This window comes from Drechmeria coniospora, chromosome 03 (assembly GCF_001625195.1).
Source record: "Drechmeria coniospora strain ARSEF 6962 chromosome 03, whole genome shotgun sequence".
Taxonomy (NCBI): domain Eukaryota; kingdom Fungi; phylum Ascomycota; class Sordariomycetes; order Hypocreales; family Ophiocordycipitaceae; genus Drechmeria; species Drechmeria coniospora.
In genome coordinates this window covers 9681908-9699872 of record NC_054391.1, presented here as the reverse complement: position 1 = coordinate 9699872, position 17965 = coordinate 9681908, and the positions used below count along the sequence as shown (strand labels likewise).

The 17965-nt window shown below is 52.0% G+C and overlaps 7 protein-coding genes across 7 annotated transcripts; 5 read left to right on the top strand and 2 right to left on the bottom strand.

Annotated features, from left to right (window-relative positions):
• Positions 1-47: 47 nt before the first annotated feature.
• On the top strand, positions 48-1067 carry DCS_08272 (oxidoreductase; the record flags this gene model as incomplete). The annotated part of the gene is made up of 1 exon (XM_040805550.1): positions 48-1067. The coding sequence occupies one exon, from the start codon at positions 48-50 to the stop codon at positions 1065-1067; it is 1020 nt and encodes a 339-aa protein (XP_040655654.1).
• Positions 1068-1895: 828 nt separating this feature from the next.
• Positions 1896-3122, top strand: DCS_08271 (Cyclin-like F-box; the record flags this gene model as incomplete). Its single annotated transcript, XM_040805549.1, has 1 exon — positions 1896-3122. The coding sequence occupies one exon, from the start codon at positions 1896-1898 to the stop codon at positions 3120-3122; it is 1227 nt and encodes a 408-aa protein (XP_040655653.1).
• A 262-nt stretch (positions 3123-3384) lies between these two features.
• DCS_08270 (uncharacterized protein) lies at positions 3385-4236 on the bottom strand (the record flags this gene model as incomplete). The annotated part of the gene is made up of 1 exon (XM_040805548.1): positions 3385-4236. One exon carries the CDS (start codon positions 4234-4236, stop codon positions 3385-3387), a length of 852 nt encoding a protein of 283 aa, XP_040655652.1.
• Positions 4237-4338: 102 nt separating this feature from the next.
• On the top strand, positions 4339-4710 carry DCS_08269 (uncharacterized protein; the record flags this gene model as incomplete). The annotated part of the gene is made up of 1 exon (XM_040805547.1): positions 4339-4710. The coding sequence occupies one exon, from the start codon at positions 4339-4341 to the stop codon at positions 4708-4710; it is 372 nt and encodes a 123-aa protein (XP_040655651.1).
• Positions 4711-5239: 529 nt separating this feature from the next.
• DCS_08268 (uncharacterized protein) lies at positions 5240-6173 on the top strand (the record flags this gene model as incomplete). The annotated part of the gene is made up of 2 exons (XM_040805546.1): positions 5240-5690; positions 5752-6173. The coding sequence occupies 2 exons, from the start codon at positions 5240-5242 to the stop codon at positions 6171-6173; spliced, it is 873 nt and encodes a 290-aa protein (XP_040655650.1).
• Positions 6174-7496: 1323 nt separating this feature from the next.
• On the bottom strand, positions 7497-8475 carry DCS_08267 (uncharacterized protein; the record flags this gene model as incomplete). Its single annotated transcript, XM_040805545.1, has 3 exons — positions 7497-8234; positions 8299-8333; positions 8430-8475. 3 exons carry the CDS (start codon positions 8473-8475, stop codon positions 7497-7499), a joined length of 819 nt encoding a protein of 272 aa, XP_040655649.1.
• Positions 8476-13919: 5444 nt separating this feature from the next.
• On the top strand, positions 13920-16555 carry DCS_08266 (uncharacterized protein; the record flags this gene model as incomplete). Its single annotated transcript, XM_040805544.1, has 4 exons — positions 13920-14047; positions 14188-14215; positions 14347-14414; positions 14467-16555. The coding sequence occupies 4 exons, from the start codon at positions 13920-13922 to the stop codon at positions 16553-16555; spliced, it is 2313 nt and encodes a 770-aa protein (XP_040655648.1).
• Between the last annotated feature and the right edge of the window lie 1410 nt (positions 16556-17965).

Genomic DNA, 17965 nt, shown 5'->3' with positions numbered 1-17965 from the left:
CGATCCCCTCGTCCGTCACCCTCGCGCGCGACCCCCGGCCCTCCGTCATGTGCGACGTCCCGCCCGGCGTCCCGTACGACGTCCTCGTCACCGGCTCCGCCGGCCACCTCGGAACCGCCCTCATGCTCCGCCTGCCCGAGCTCGGCTTCACGCCCCTCGGCGTCGACGTCGTCCCCTCGGACTCGACCACGGCCGTCGGCTCCGTCGCCGACCGGCCCTTTGTCGCCCGCCTCCTCGCCTCCCACCCCGTCAAGCACATCCTCCACGCGGCGACGCTGCACAAGCCCCACGTCGGCACCCACGCCAAGTCGGACTTTGTCGACACAAACGTCACCGGCACCCTCGTCCTGCTCGAGGAGGCGGCCCGCCTCGGCGACGCCGTCGAGAGCTTCGTCTTCTTCAGCACCACGAGCGCCTTTGGCCGAGCCCTGAGCCCCGAGCCCGGCCACCCCGCCGTCTGGATCGACGAGTCGGTCGTGCCCGTGCCCAAGAACATCTACGGCGTCACAAAGGTCGCCGCCGAGGACCTCTGCGCCCTCGTCCACCGCCAGACCGGCATGCCCGTCCTCGTCCTGCGCCTGAGCCGCTTCTTCCCTGAGGAGGACGACGACGACGACCGCCGCGCCGCCCTCGCCGACGACAACCTCAAGGTGCTCGAGCTCGCCTACCGCCGCTGCGACATTGCCGACGTCGTCTCCGCCGCCGCCTGCGCCATGAAGCGCGCCCGGGCCCTCGGCTGGGCCAAGTACATCATCAGCGCGCCGCCGCCCTTTGCCAACGACGCCGAGACGCTCGCGGCCCTCGATGCCGACCCGGCCGCCGTCTTCGCCCGCGTCTGCGACGCCGTCGACGCCGTCTTCGAGGAGCGAGGCTGGAAGCACCTCGACCGCGTCGATCGCGTCTACGACTCGGCCAAGGCCGTGCGGGAGCTCGGCTGGCGGCCCGAGTACACGTTTGAGAGGGCCGTCGAGAGGCTCGCCGACGGTCGGCCCTGGCGGAGCGAGCTCGTCGACCTCGTCGGCCGCAAGGGCTACCACGCCTCGAGCACGGGCGTGTACACAAAGTGAAGGAGGGCCGCTTGCCGCAAGGGGTGTCGGGCCGCGGGCACATGCGTGCAAACAAGGCGAGGGAGCGCCACGAACCGAGACGCAGGCCCATGACGAGACGAGAGAGGCCTACGCATCGTCGAGTCCGGATCCGACGGCGTATGGGATGGCTTGGCTGCGATGCACCGCCGGCATCGGCGTGAACGGCGAAGCGAGGGACCGGCACGAACCGAGACGCAGGCCCATGACGAGACGAGAGTGGCCTACGCATCGTCGAGTCCGAGCCAAGCACGGTATGGGGTAACTTGCCTGCAATATACGGTCTGTTCGGTCGGCATCGGCACACACGACGCCATCGTTTCTTCTTGCTATTTCGTTCGGGCCGTGGCCAGCTGGGAAACCTTCTCGGCATGCCATGGACATGACCGACCATGTGAAACAAAAGCCAAACGACAGGCATGCGATTGCGAGCCTGACGACGCCGTGCCGAACCTTGTCGCCTGCGTCGTCCGAGCCCGAGGCGAGCTCTAGGGTAGGGCGGTCGTGAGCTGCGTACAGTGCGGCAAGCTCGAGCCCCGCCGCGACGGCTCCGCCATCTTCGAGAGCCCACGCGCAGCATCCGCACTGTGCGCCCTTTCGCAACACGCATCACGTGTTGGCCGCCCGTGTCGTGACGACTCCTTCCTCGACGCTGCGAACCTCACCGCCTCCGCTTCGCAAACTTTCCTCTGCGACGCAGCCTTTCCTCCAAACTTTTCACCATCCTCCCGCGCCCGCGGCGGCTTCGCGAACCGTCTCCTGCCTTAACCGCTCGACCGCCAGACGACCGCTCATGTCGTCGCCGACACCATGTCCGACCCCGATGCCGACGCGGCCGCCGTGACCCTCGCAGCCGGCGCCGAGCCCTTTGCCCTCGTGCCCGTCATCGCCGAGCTCCTGCGCACCCGCTACTGCGTCCCGGGATCCGTCTTCCTCGTCGAGGACGTGCGGTCCCTCGCCGTGACGAGAAACGGCCGGTGGCGGACCAATCGCCTGCTCCTCTCCGACGGCGAGCTCTGCGTCCAGGCCCTCCTCGACGACAAGATGCACCGCTTCGCCGCCGCCGGCACCGTCTCGGCCGGCTGCTACGTCCGCCTGCACGCCTTTGAGCTTCATCGGCGGCCCGTGCCCTCGACGGCCGCCGTGGACGACGCCGAGGGAGGCGCCGCCGAGCGAAGCGTGCTGTTTCTTGTCGTCCGGGACCTAGTCACGGTTGGGTGGAACGCCTGGGTCAGGGCCGCCCTGGGGAAGCCGGAGACGGACGCGGCCGGTGCCGACAGAAGCGACGACTGCCGCCACGGCCGAGAGGAAATGCCCACCGAGGAGCGGGCACCGGTAGGTCTGGTGATGCCGCCCGACGACGCATCTGACGATGCCGACGAGAGCGGCCACGGCCGGCACGGTAGGGACAAACGTCCGGCCGAGGAGCCGTCCCCGCAAGGCCGCACCGTCTCGTCCTCGGACGCCTTTGCCGACGCCGACGACGCCGACCTCGAGGCCGCCTTCGACACCTTGGGTGCCCTCGCCTTTCCGGATGAGCCGAGCCGGCGGCATCCCGTGGCCACGTCCGTCCAGCCAATCCCCCTCCCCAAGGACTGGCACGATGCCCAGACGCCCCTCAAGCTCACGACGCTCTGCGCCGTCCCGAACCTGCCCTTTCCGCAGAACTGGTCCGTCAACGTGCTCGTCGTCGTCGCCTCCCTCTCGCCCGTCGAGCCGTCGCACCTGCCGCCCTACCGCCAGCGCGTCGCCCGTCTCGCCGACCCCTCGACCTCAAAGCGCGTTCACCTCACCGTCTTCCTCGACCCCGAGAGCTTCACGCCGACCGTCGGCAGCGCCGTCCTCCTGACGGGCGTCAAGAACCACCGGTTCGACGGCGGCAGCCTCAAAAAGTACGAGAGCGACGGCCGCCGCCTGCGGGGTGGCCGCTGGTGGTTCGAGGATCCCTGGGACATGGCCTGGTGCGACGTGCGAGGCATCAAGGAGTGGTGGGCGCAGGTGGAAGCCGCCATGACCGACGACCTCGCGCCGCCCTGACACCCGGTGTGTCGACATTGATCTTGCAACCCGGTCTCGTCCCGCCCGTCGTCCCTCACGACGGCGTCCTCGACCTCGACATTCTGTTCCGCTTCGCCCACTGCCACGGAACGCGGCGTCGCGAGTGACGCTCGGATGTGTCGGCACCTCTTGCTCGAGAGCCTCCAACCTTGGACGGGTACGAGTCCTCGACGGCGTCACCCGCCTCGCAGGCGGCGCCATCCAACCATGCACTCTAGGCGGCGTCATCCAACCATGCACTCTACGACCGTCGAGGGCTGAAAGCTGGCCAGTCGATACGACTACCATGCGCAGGGCCGGCCTGGATGCTTCCGTGGGCGACCTCGTCGCATCGTCGAGCCAGAGAGTAGACTCTGCGCACCGACGTCCTCGACGGCTTGCGGCTGGAGATGCAGCAAACGTACAGTGGGCCTGGCACTCGAAGCGAACGAAGCAGGGCCCGGCAGGGAAGCGCACCGAGCATGTCGCCAACGCATCGCCGAGAGGCTGGCGTGCTCGTCGAGAAGACGGGCCCGGCTAGAGGCACCTGCGCCGGATGCAGGCAGCACTCGACGACAAAGGGGCATTCGGCACGTGCCTCGGAGACCGTCAAGCACGTCGTGCCTCGTGCCTGGACGGAACGACACGAGATGCTCGTGGCATGTGCAGAGCCCGTCGGCCGTTGCCTTGGTGCCCGCCACCATCCGTCGTACCCTTCACCGGTAGCCTTCTCGACGGCAGTCACCCCGGTTGCGGGAGACGTCGTCCTGGGCGAGACGGACGGCTCCGAAGCAGACGTCCATCGAGAAGCGTTGCCGTCCAAGGATTGGTGGAAAGAGCACGGCGCGTGTGGTTGGGAAGACGAGGACGCAATCAATGGGCCGCAACGAAACCGGCGGCGACGAGAATATGGCGGCGACAAGGCGTGCCATGCTCGCTTAGGTAATGCTCGCTGTGGCGTTGTGGCGGAGGCGGTGGGGCAGAGCGGTTCCCCGCGCCGGAGTGGCTGGGCACCTGATGCGGCCTTGGCGCCCGAAGCAGCCTCGGCGCCCGAAACGGCCTTGGCACCCGAAGCGGCCTCGGCGTCGACCCGAAGCGGCCTTGGCATCGCCATTTCGACTAAAAAATATCTACGGAATCCGCATCGTCGACCCTCGGGAGTGGCAAGCGGTGCCGTCGACGTTTGTCCGTCGAAAAGGACGTTGCGCTAGCCGCCATGGGTGGAATCACACGTCGGCAGATTCCTCCACGGCCGGGCCTCGATCGAGGTCTCGACATTCCTTCCCCCTCAGCATCCAGCCCATGGAGAGGATGCCTTGCCGGATGGGACTGCGGTCCTCGAGCCGGCGCAAGCCTCCTCGCGCAAGCCGCACCCGCCCGCCTTGCCGTCGAGGATGGAGCGAGACCCTGCATGCGTGAAAACGGACGCGGGCATCCCTCGATCGAGCGGGAGATGGCCATCGTCGTGGAGAAACTCGCGTGTCCGAATCCGGCTCGTTGCGGCGGTATCGAGGACGGTGGCAGCAAGCCCTGCGTGCGCGTGCCCGTCGGTGGCAGTCGAGAGGACGAAAAGGGGCCGCAAGGGTGACGAGGAGGAGCCTCTTCCACCACCGCGCGCCGTGCGTGGGATGCCCTGCGCCGCCATCCGCTACGAACCGAGACGGAATCCTAAGACGACGCGACACCAGGGGCGAAGTGGTGATCCTGCCATCCTCCCTGACGCTCCGCATTCGTTCGTGTCCTGCTGGTCATGGCGAACCCGGAGATGCTGGATACCTTGGGCCCGTTCGCGACACCTCCATGGCCGTCGTGTCGGCCGTGAGTTCCCGAAGCACCCCAAGCCACGGGAGCTGTTAAGCTTAAATCTCCAAAAAGCCGCGTCTAAATGCATCCCCCGCGACGCCGTACGCGGCTGGAAACGTACCGGTTGCCGCCGTTCCTCTTCTCCACGGCCCCTTGGTTGATGAGATGCCTGGCCGACCATCGCCGTCCTTGCGAGCATCTATAAATACGTCTCCCCGTCGAACGTCCCCCCACGTCTTGGAGCGGCATCTTGACGGTACTTGCCACTGCATAATCCACTGACGACTCCCCGGCACCCCCCCTACGTTGAAAACATGGTCCAGCTCACGGTCGCGGCGACGTTCGCCTTGTGCGCCGGCTCCGCGCTTGCGTCGTGTCACTACGGCACGAGCCACTTTAAGAGAGAGAACAAGGTGCCCGTCTTCAAGTTCGGCTATACCGGCTTGATCGGCCCCCTCAACTGGTACGGCCTCAACCCAAACGTCAACAAGCTGTGCGCCACCGGAACCCACCAGTCGCCCATCAACCTCAACGGGTCGACGACGACGTCGCCGGGAAGCTCCGTTTCCTTCCAGGTCGACGGCGCCCCGAACGGCTCCGTCCTGGAGAACCTCGGCACGACGCTCGAGGTGCCGGGGAACGGAACGCTGGTTCACGGCGGCAAGACGTACCACCTCGTCCAGTTTCACTTTCACACGCCGAGCGAGCACTTCATCGAGTCCGAGTACTCGGTCATGGAGGTGCACTTTGTCTTTCAAGCCGACGGTACCGTGACCCCCGCGACGCAGTCCCACGCGTGGCGGCCGCTGACCCTTCCGTCCACCAGACAAGTCCCTCACGGCCGTCGGTTTCCTCATCGACCTCGGCCCGACCACGCCGTTCCTGTCGTCCGTCTTCCAGAACGTCGACCAAGTCGCGACGCCAGGTTCGGATGCCGCCACCGGCCCGCTGTGCTTCACGGAGCTCGAGAATCACCTCAAGAACAACAACATTTACACGCAAGCGCACCCCGTCCCACCGTCTGACGTGCCGCGTTCGCTGACCGTTGCGTCCAGATACTCGGGCTCCCTCACCACGCCCCCGTGCGCCGAGGGTGTGTCGTGGATCGTGAGCAGCCAACCGCTGCACATTGATGCCGACACGTATCACAAGGTCAAGGACATCATCCGCTTCAACGCTCGCTACATACAAAACGTTCCCGGTGGGGTCAATCTGCTTCAAAATGCCGCCAATTACTTGCAAAAGTAGTCGGCAAAAGTAGTGTCGAAAATTCAATTATTTCGTTCCCTTGCCTTGTCTAGTCCACCAAAGCGAGGAGGCGAAGAGCGCGCGGCGAAGCGCAAAAGCATGAGCGAGCTCGCCGATGACGCCCGCGGTCCACCGTCTCGTCACGCACGCTTCTGCGCGCGAAATCTCACGCCTTGGCGATGCATGCCGTGTAAAGTGCTGAGGTGAAATGTGGAAAAGAACGGCGATATAGTGCAGTGCCAGCATGACACGCTTCTTCCATTCACCCCTTGCCGCACAGTTGCTTCGCATACCCTATGCTAGCTAAAGGTAAGACGAATATTTTTCGGCAACGGCAAGACAAATCCCTTTCAAGGGTTCGATTGGAAAATGTCATCGTTTCGTAAAATACCCCACAGGTAGCGCAGGCAGCGCAAGCAGTGAAGGCGAAGTGTATACCAATCTGCTCTACGTGTACGTGACGTGTACGTGGTAGAAGGATGCAGGAATGGCATACTGAACTTACGCTTTAGTAATGCATGCACTACAAGGCAATATCCTTGCAATGACCAGCTTGTGCCTAGGCCACTTTGTGTGGCTACTATAGCCTTAGAGGTACTAGTGATTGTGACCGTCAAAACGGTTAACACTCCATCTCGAACTCTCATAGACTCCGATGTACGTGTGATTGTTGTTGGCATAAAGATATATTGAAATCTTGCTATCCGACTCTTATACTCTTTCTCGGTCGGTAAGAAAAGAACTCTGCAGTAGAATGGTCGAGCATATTATAGACCTAACCAAAGGCTAGTACCAATTTAAGATTACAGCTATGTTACAGCCACCAATATAGGTCCAACCGATCAGTAAAGGAGTATACCCACCTTATACGATTGCACCTATAAATTCTAATCAGTGTTGTTTCGGTTCTGGGTGAAACTGGCAACAAGGGATCCCTTTCAATGATTCAATTTGGTACAAAGGGAGGAAAAGGAGGTTGCGTTGCTGCGTCCTACTTATCCCCCAGTGGGTCGCAAGGTTGCGATTACGTAGCCCAAGTCTAGGTCGCTTTGCCTACGTATTGACTTGCCTTGGTCACTATATACACAAATTTGTAGTATTCTACGTAATATGACTATACTTGTTGGTTCGGTTCTGGGGGAAACTGGTAGCAAGAGATCTCTTTCAATAAATCAAATTGGTACGAAGGGAGGAAAAGGAGGTTGCATTAACGCGACCTACTTATCCCCTCTTCATATCGCGGGGTACGATTTCGTAGTTCTAGTCTAGGTCACTCTGCCCACGCACCGACTTGCCTTGGTCAATATATACACATAATACTAATCAATTATCTCTCCACGCACTAAACTTGCCAGAAGCTTTGGAACCTGCTTTACGGTGTTTGTCCTGAGAAATCTTATCGGCACCTGCTTTGCATGCATCTGGCGCGAACTCCTTGATAACGTTTTCCAGTATATTAGTAACATCTTTAGTATATCCTAAAGGAACAGCAATAGTATGTTCATCAATCTTTTGAGATAGGACTTTACCAAGACCTTTAAAGTCATTCTGAATGATTCTGAGTTGACTTTGTACGGAATTGCAAGATTCGCTCTTAAAGATCGCCCAAATTCTGTCAGTTAAAGCACTACCAACATGTTGAGCATACTGGTCAAACTTTGTAATGAACGGAAGAATAGTAGATGTCTCTTCTTTAGTGATACGGTGAGGCATTGTATCAAAGTATGAGGTAGCGGCTTGAATAACCTGATGAAGATCCGTAAAACTTTCATCAAGAATTTCGGGGTATGTGCTGCTCACAACCGTATCTGACATGAAGCGGACATTCGAGTTCAGGTTTATGACGGAATTTTGTATGTTCAGCAGAACGCCGGCAGGATTCTGTTGGCGACGAAAAGAAGCAGCCGAGGCAATAGTAGCAAAGAAAACTGCGTTAATGAACTTCATGATTGAGGATGATAGTTTAACAGGCGATTTATGTAGCTCGAATAGCGAGAAGGTTAAGATTTCGGGAAGTTTAGGGAATGTATTGTAGTGGATGCAGCCTACAAGCAGGTGTAACTAACGAATTGGATGCATTTAGGGTTTATATTTGTCTGCTTGGGGGTATGTCTTATATGTACACAAATGAACGGAACAAGAATCCAGCAAATTCTTCAACTTATTCCTTGCATTTTTGTTATGCGCATAATTCAATCCTGCGCAGACAGTATTATTAGTGGTTTCGCCACACTGGTTACTTGAGACACAACATACTGATACACAATGCAACGACTCGTGTAGACAAACCCCACTCACTCATGCCATGATGTAATATACAATCCCTCATTCATGTGCGTGCAACGCAGGCATTGAGTATCAATGAGTTCTTGTTTCAGGAAGCCTACCTTGGATGATTTAATTATTACTTGCATTTTATTGTACGATTCAGATATATCCGACATTCCAATGGCATTTTGGTAATATCCGATTATATTGGTCTACTTGCGTGCTTAAATTCAATGCTAGCTATACTGCCTGTATCTTTTACACAATAACTCTCTTCGCAATGCACTTGAATCAAATAATTACGAGCGTAGCAAACGACCTTGAAGCATAATGATCTTCTATATCTTGAAACAGTGGATTGTTACAGCCATATATTGTATGTACTCATGGTCTCTGCAGAGCATATACTGTATATCGTATTAGTGGCTTTGTTATGTACGACATGCTCGGTACTAGTCAATGGTTGGAAGTGCTATACGGAGCTTGTAATAGATAATAGTAGCAAATCAATAACACCTTAGCACCAGTTATGCGAATATAGCGTTATGATAAGCAAAGCTAGTTTCGTCCTTTAGCACTAGTACTGGTGTCAATACCCTGACATCCTGTCTAGTAAAAAGTCAGGGGCTCAAACACCAACTCATGCGGTAAGAGTTGAATTGTTACAGTTATACTAGCACCGGGCTACGCTAGTATTGGCTACCTTTAGCCACTCTCGATTGGCTAGAACCAGGAAAATATATTACAGGATGTGCCTTAATACGCATTGTCCGAGCTCTTGTTTAAAACAAGACACTGCGTAACCTTGTTTCAAGACATCTTTCTTAGAATCGAATGCACCCCACTTATACTCCGTATTAGCTACGATTAATGTAGATGATTTGGGAGGAATACGCACAGTACCAAGTATTTTAGACAGTGCATAAAGCAGGTCATTGACTGGAAATATAGATTCAATTGCACAAGTGCTTTTTCCATAGTGGCTGGTGCAACTATTGTAACTGATTAGGGTCACCCATCCCCATCGTGTCTCGGCCATTGCTTACCGTATAATTCATCTAATTCAGCGCAGGACACAACAAGGTGCTTTGGGCCCGGCGATGTATTAGCAAGTAAATATTGCGCAGGTATAGCAATTTTCACAAAATTTCACGACAGTAGCCTCACAATATCTCGTAAGCCACGCGTTCCACACAATACCCTCTTCAACAACATTGTTTATAAACCTCTTCATGCACAGTCAATAGTGTTCGCTTATACCCCAAGGGATAATTATCGTTTCGCTACGGAACCACTTTACTCTTTTCTTGGCTATTAAGATTATACTTCGCCTGCAAATGGTGTCAATTGCCTAGCTTTAGCAAAAGGTTATTTGAAAGAGGCAAAGGAGTTGCCGTAGAGCACGGTCATTCTATGACTACATGCGTCTTGCATTTACTCAACCACACTGCCCATACACATTGCCTATAAATGTATCCTGTGGATAATTCAAATTAAATTCGGAATAGTCCAGGGTTCCAATTGCCAGCAAGAAAGAATTAAACAGTACGGAGTATACAGTGGCAATCACTATATTTGTAGCATGTTAGAAATGCATCAGGTCATCTAGTATAGTGCTTTTTGTAACGAGAGTGCCAAGAATAATAGGACGATAAATTAGTGCTACTCCTACTCATGGTCTTACTCTGAATAGTTTAGTCAGAAAATTTTCAACAGCACTCTGCGCTTGCTATCGGGGAATCAAGCCTTTCAGCTATTAGTGTACTGGTAGTAGACCAAAATAATAGACTGGGTCCAGGTATCTTTTTATGGGTCCACAAGACTAGCCTTGTACCTTCCTAGTATCCCACATCATTGATTTTTTTGTATCACACAATGCAACACAGTAATACTGTTCAAGTCTTATTTAAACAAGTACAAAATAATTTCTTCATTCATTACACCCTATTAGCAAGCACACACAACAGCCATAATATTTATTTTCTATTATATTTAAATTATAATTATAATACACATGCGCTATATATGGACGTAAAAATAATAGACTGATTCCAGTAGATGCTTGAGGTGTAATTATTTGTGTTTCTTGAGAGCTACATAGACTTAATATCTTCTTGCTACCCTAGAGCTGCTCTTCCTGTTTCTGGGAATTTTTTTGGTTAAGCAGTACCTAAGTGAGCTGCTGATGGCCCTTGTCGGTACCTGGTCCACATTGGTTATTTACCACAAGGCACAGTATTCTTACGATGGGTCCATGCATATTTCTGACAGATCCCTGTGTTTGATGTTTGAACTTCGAACGCATACCTGCGGGTTCCAATTGGTGCACCGGTACCCGTGTATGCAAGTAATATTACAATACTATTATGTATGCGCTGTTTACTACTAAGTAAACGCTTTGCGCGCACAACAATAATACGCATTGCTCATACAATATCAACATCACCTTTACTCAGTACAATAATGATATATACAATATAAGTATAAATACATCCATTCGATAATTGTTTAGCTAAATAAAATTAAATGCTTCTCCTTAGTATCTCTCTTACAAGCCCTCTAATGTTATTGTAATATTACTTAGATGCACGTGTATCCGTACGGACGTTGCATGCACCGGTACCTGTGCGCCTATTCTAACCCCATGCCTGGCTGGTCATGACTAGCACATACACTAACCGAGTCGTACAAAAAACTTCAGTAACCGTTAAGGCTAGGACTCTCAGTACCCTTGTTTGATGTACACAGTACGGTAATTAATTGAGCTCCTGGGTGGAAACTTTGACTGCCTCAGCTTTCTTAAGTGCATCGTGCGGAGCTGCAGTAGGACTCAGTCTCCGTACCGCACGCCATGGTTGCAACCATGTCGGGAGTAGTGCCTGACATTATAAACAATTACGGATAAACGCCATGCAGAGCAGATAGCATTCACCGAGGCCGGCATAACAACGGACTGCAATTTAGTAATCGCGATCTGGCCTCCGTATGTGGCTCGCATATTACTCAAAATGGTCTGTCAAGAATTTTCAATGCCCCCGATCCACGAGTAAGTCTCAATTGGCCCATCGTTTCCCATTACACACGCGGGTAGCACGGCGGTTGATTGGAGCTCTGTTCCCAAGTATTACTTTGCGAAGTGCTTCTCATGCATATCCAAAAGGGGCAGTGTTCCTCGGCAGTTCTGAGTAATATGTAGCGGCAAGTTCTGAACTGGTAGGACTGAAACCGTTGGCTCTACTGCTCAAATCCCCGCAGTGCAAGAACCCCCTACCTAGGTCTTCTTTAATATTGTGGCTGCGGCTACGAATCTGATTACAAACAAGTCAAAGTGCCCCATCATCCGGAAGCCCTCCACAGGCTCGAGCGGGCGATTGTCAACAGCACCCGTTCGTCGGGACTCGGGAGGGCACCAACTCGACCCTGGCTTCACAGTGGCAATTCGAAGTGGACCAAAAATTGTAAGTACCCCCTGTTACTAAGTCTCCTTGGGCCCACTACACTAAGTAGAGCCAAGATATCGAACGGTGGATCAGAAGATAGGCCTTGTGGAGCTCTTATGATGCTGTCGATTCGTTCTAGCAGAGGTCCAGATTACCGGCCTAAGTACGGAGTACTCCGTACAAATGAAATAAGCACATGTACGGAGTACAAGTACATATACTGTACTTGGATAGGAAAGAGAGGACACCAGTCCTAATGGTTACTAACAATCCAGAGTTTAACCATTGTAGTCGGTTAGAGTTGGCAAACATTATGCTAGGTATATGCTTGTATGTACGGAGTTCAGATTTCATGCGGAGTACTCCGTACTTATTCGTACATACAGTGACCTTAGCAAACCTACATCTCCATACTGCTTGAAAGTACCTATACATCAGTCAAGCGTTGCTTGCAAGAGAGAACGGAGCACGGAGTACGAAGAATGCGAGGCAGAAATAATGTGGCTGGTAACATCGGACCTAGGGACAGTTCTCCGTAATACCCCACGTTGGGCTAATTTAGTACTTTGCATGGTGTCAAGTCTAGTACAGAAACGGGTATTGGTTCGTACACTGCATAAATACTGACAAGTCGAATCAATTGGCTAACTAATATCCACGGGCATTTACTATGACATGCTATATAGAAAATTTTAAAGCTCTACAGTTCGTATCACTTTGCAAACTCCACGGAAATGCCAACGTCTCAATGATCGTGTGGGCAGGGATCTACAGAGGCGGCCTTGCAGCTGTTATTATCATTGAGCATGAGAAGGTCTCGCCACGTTGAAGACAATCTGCTGAATGGTCTCAAAATCTTCATCGGCCCGGCTTCTTCAACCCTGCGCTTGCACATAACGATTCGGCAAGATACTTCAAGAATCCATAGCTGTAGTAATATTACGTCATGGCCGCCGAGCAGGGGTGGTTTTGATAAAGTGCCGCGAAAGGCAGCAATGCACGAAACCGCTCAGCTATGAATGCGAGACACCTGCAACGCCAGAGAGATCATAACTTCAATATGATGGAGGATGGATGACAATGTACAAGACGATGGTAATTTAAAGTTCATGGCGGATAGTTCAATGTCTGCAATCAGCGCACTAAATGAATGCCCCTTTGCTGCTCGAATGCTATTGGGAAGCTCGAAAAGCCAACCAGTTTCGTACAGAATTATTTACGCACTAACAATTTCCTGTCATTGGAGGACACGATAGCCCGTCTGCGCTAGTTCGAAATGCTAGGGGTTGTAAAGCCTAGTGCGGCGCCGACGGAATTTGTATACATAAGTACTCGTAATTATACCAAAATGCATACTTATGTACAATCGATACTACGGTAAATCATGAGTAGATGAGGATCTACGGAGCACATGCACCCGTCATCAGCAACATAGGTTCAGGATCTACCTCGCCAATCAGTTTCCTGTAATGTTTCGTCGTTACTGGCTGATTCTCTATTGCCATTCTTTCTGCATGATATCAGCTTCGTCAGCTGGATTCCCAAAGCCGCCCCCTCCACCCACTTCGGCGTGGCTATGTACATATTGGTCTTGAAGCTTATTCCGTGGACACCATCATTTTTTTAGCCTGTAGCAGCAAGAACGAAAGATAGCTCTACACTCTATTCCATGCCCAGCTTAGGTCAAGCCACGACGACGGAATAGGAGCTGGCATTTGCACGCGTGATGATAATTACCTAGACTTTGATGTGCATAAACAACTAGTCGATAGTTTAATGTAGCGCAAGGCTTGTTGTTTGAAACACGCAGGTGAAGCCGGGCACAGTGTCTTGCATTTGCCACGGACCGGTCATGGAACAGCTTAGCCGTGCCTAATGGACGACGCCCAGTCCCAAGAAAAATAGGGTTCAAGAACATAAGTACCAACCTTGTTCCAGGGAACGGGTAACTCGGAATGTCTAAACATCTCGCGAAACTGTTCGCTTCCATCACTCCTTTGAAGCTCCCACACATACTATTTACTGCTTACAAACAATCATGAGGCGACAAATCCCAATACTTCGTGTCCTGGGTCTGCTCGCTGGAGTTCTCGACCTTGCTCGAGGAGATGACGCTAACAAGAGTGCCTACGGTTCCATGGTTGTTATCGAGGAAATATTGTTCAAGTACAGCTGTGATGGCACTAGTCTCACCGGGCCCTCGGAAAGCAGCAAGACGAGGCATGTTCCCCTAATCCCTATCCCTATCGATATTTCCACTGCTTCTAGCAAAAAGAGAGGGCTATTAACACGCAATAACGGAATAGGACGTATACCAAAACGGACCCTGGTCCGGTTAGTATATCGAACGGCATCATAACTACGACGACAAGCGGGCTCACGCCGGGTACCTCTACTATCCTGCCACCGCCAAATTGTAGCCCGAATTGCGTAACTACCGTAATAGTGACCATCCCCGTCACTAGCGGCGTCTTTACACATACGACGACCGGGTCGACGCCCGGAACAACGACGGTCCTACCATCGTCTGGATGTACGGAAGGCTGCGTAACAACTGTATTTGTATACGTAACTTCAATGCCCAGCAGCGCTCCTCCTGGTGGTTATGTAACGCATTTTACTGGAGGACCAACGCCTGGTACTACTACAATTCCACCAGCAGATGGATGCATTTCCAACTGCCTTACTACAGTTAGAATTATAACCACTCCGGCTGGCGGCGTTACGACGCAATTTACTGGCGGGCCAACACCTGGTACTACCACGATTCCACCATCAGCTGGATGTACTACCAACTGCCTTACTACTGTTCGAATTACACAGACTGGCGGTACTATAACAGAAACTGTTCCTGGACCAATACCTACTACTACTACAATAATGCCACCAGCTGGGTGCATTACCAACTGCCTCACTACAGTTAGAATTATAACAACTCCGGCTGGCGGCGTTACAACGCAATTTACTGGCGGGCCAACGCCTGGCACTACTACGATTCCACCTTCAGCTGGATGCACTACTAACTGCCTAACTACTGTTCGCATCACACAAACTGGCGGAACTATTACAGAGACTGTTCCTGGACCAACACCTACTACTACTACGATACTGCCACCAGCCGGATGTACTGTCAACTGCATTACGACAGTTAGAATTATAACCACTCCGGCTGGCGGCGTTACAACGCAATTTACTGGCGGGCCAACGCCTGGCACTACCACGATTCCACCATCGGCTGGATGCACTACCGACTGCATAACTACTATTCGAATTACACAGACTGGCGGTACCATAACAGAGACTGTTCCTGGCCCAACACCTGGTACGAGTACGATAATGCCACCAGCTGGATGTACCGTCAACTGCATTACTACTATTAGAATAACCACGACTGGCGGTGTTGTAACAGAGACCACTACTGGACCATCAGCCGGTACTACTACAATTCCGCCATCGGCTGGATGCACTACCAATTGCCTAACTACCGTTAGAATCACGCAGACCGGCGGGATTGTAACGCAAACTACTACTGGACCAACAGCTGGTACTACTACGATTCCACCATCGGCTGGATGCTCCACGGATTGCCTAACCACCGTTCGAATTACGCAGACTGGCGGAATTGTGACGCAAACTACCCTTGGGCCAACACCTGGCACTACTACGATTCCACCATCTGCTGGATGCTCTACCGACTGCCTTACTACCGTTAGAATCACACAGACGAATGGTGGACTGGTGACGAAAACGACCACCGGGCCAACAGCCGGTACTACTACAATTGCACCACCGGATGGATGTACTGTCAGCTGCACAACTACTGTCATGATTACGCAAACTCCTAATGCCCCAGGACCCGGTGGACCTGATGTAACAATCACCAAAACCGTAGCGGGACCCAAGCCCACAACTTCCACCGTCACTCCAGCACCAGACTGCAGTCGCCCTTGCACTACAACCATTCTGGTCATTACATCTGGGGCAAACGGTCCTTGTCAGACACGAACTGTAGATGAATCAAATCAACCTAAGCCATCATGCCAACCTCTGGGACTAAATGTGTGGCTATACAGGAATTCGTTTGTTGGTGGACTTGGCTGTAAAGCCTCAGGGGAAACATGCATCCTTTCTGGACCAAACTACTATTTTGTCGATAAACCCATTGGTAGCTCGTACACAAACACTACACATTTCCCCCAGGACTATATTCCAGACGTTACAAAATATCCTATTAAGCACCCCCATGCGGGATATCCAGCCTTGGAGTACTATGTTGGTTACACACGAAATTTCAACACGGGCAACATTACCGGCATCGATGGCAACCAATTTACCTTGGTCTACCAAGGACTTTTCAAGGCGCCTAGCACTGGGGCGTTTAGACTCTGCGGATGGGCTGATGCGGAGGTCAACGTCTTTTTTGGTGATGGGAACGCATTTGATTGTGAGACCCGGAAGCCGGTGGATACAGATCCAAAAATCACCGCCAGGGGCGCTCATTTTATCAATCCATCCTCGTGCTTTATGGTTGACTTGGTGAAGGACCAATATTATCCACTCAGGGTGGTTTACGGCAACAACAGATACAATACTGGGTTGGGATTCACTATTCAACCACCAGGGGGCATGTGGTCACATTCTCAGGATGGATTGTATTACCCATCAGATTGTTAAGAAGATTTCTTGGTTGGGTCCAATGTATATTATAGTTGAATTTTATGTACACGCCGGTTCTTGCTGTAGTTCTGCTGTCACTATTGCACTTCCTACCCGGTCTGGGGCATTACTTATGCACGGCAGTATTCTTGCGGCCATTATATGTTGGAATGATCAAAAGATGTTATTTCCAATGTTTGTCAAGCTAGTTGGATCAACGCTGAAAACGCTACGTAGATTCAGGCCACGGACATTGTATTGATGCGTATCGGCCAACATGCATATGATCAGGATGCTTTTAACTTTGGGTGTTTATCAAGCTCACCTTGCGCACGAACTTGACTGTCCTCGTAACGAAATTAAAGTTGGCGATGGTGTCATCGGTGTAGCTCAATGCAGCTCATTGTAAGGCAAGGTCGGTTGCAGGCTTGTATCACCAAAGTAGCGGGCTCAAAAGCTAGCAAAGTAAAACTCAAGCATGCACTGTAGATCCAACAGTTTCAGTCATACCAGTTCAGAACTTGCCACAACATATTACTCAGTACTGTCGAAGAACACTACCCCTTTTGGATATGCATAAGAAGCAGCAGGCTCGTAGCATACTTAATACCTTCTGCAGCTATAGTTCAATAGTCGGTTGTTATTTCAGCTCAAGAAAGCACCAATGATTCTTCTATCTCTCTATATATTTCCAAACAAAGCCACAACCAATCCATAAATACATTTGCAAATAGAGTCTTCAAAATAGAACCGATTATTTCAGTAGCACTTAGCTACGTAGGTATTATTTACTACAAGTGCATCTGCTGCATTGCTGATAAATTCTTTATCCCCTTGCGATTTGCCTATAATCGGAGCCCTAATATCTATATCGAATCCTGCTGACTGTATGCTGTATATACTGATATAACTTAAAATTCTTTCCCAAGCCGCTTACCTTGGTTGACAGAGGGTTGAAGTGTTGGGCCAAACTTACAGTAACAGGGTCAAGGTCTGGGCGTTTAATTACCCGAAGATATTAACTTTACACATATATAAGCAAATATTGTGCACACCAGCTGTCTGCAACACATAACCGACCAATCTAATGACATTTGTATTGGTGTATGTGGCCCTACTGGTAAATTTCCTACAGCCTGTTGTAACAAGAAGGCCAAATTAATCATCAGCTACAATTGAAGTTTTTGTATATATTATTGCTGGTGATATTTGGCCTGGAAAGTAATTATGTACATGTGCAGTTGTGACAGTGCCCTAGAAACAAGCATCTTATAATGGTATGTATATATTGCTTTTCTATAGTAGTGCGTTACAAGATAATACTGTGTATTGAATTGTAAAGGTTAACTATATACAAAAGTCAACTGCATACTATTTCAGTATATGTGAGACTTATTGCTAGCCCATACAATATTACAGCCCATGCAT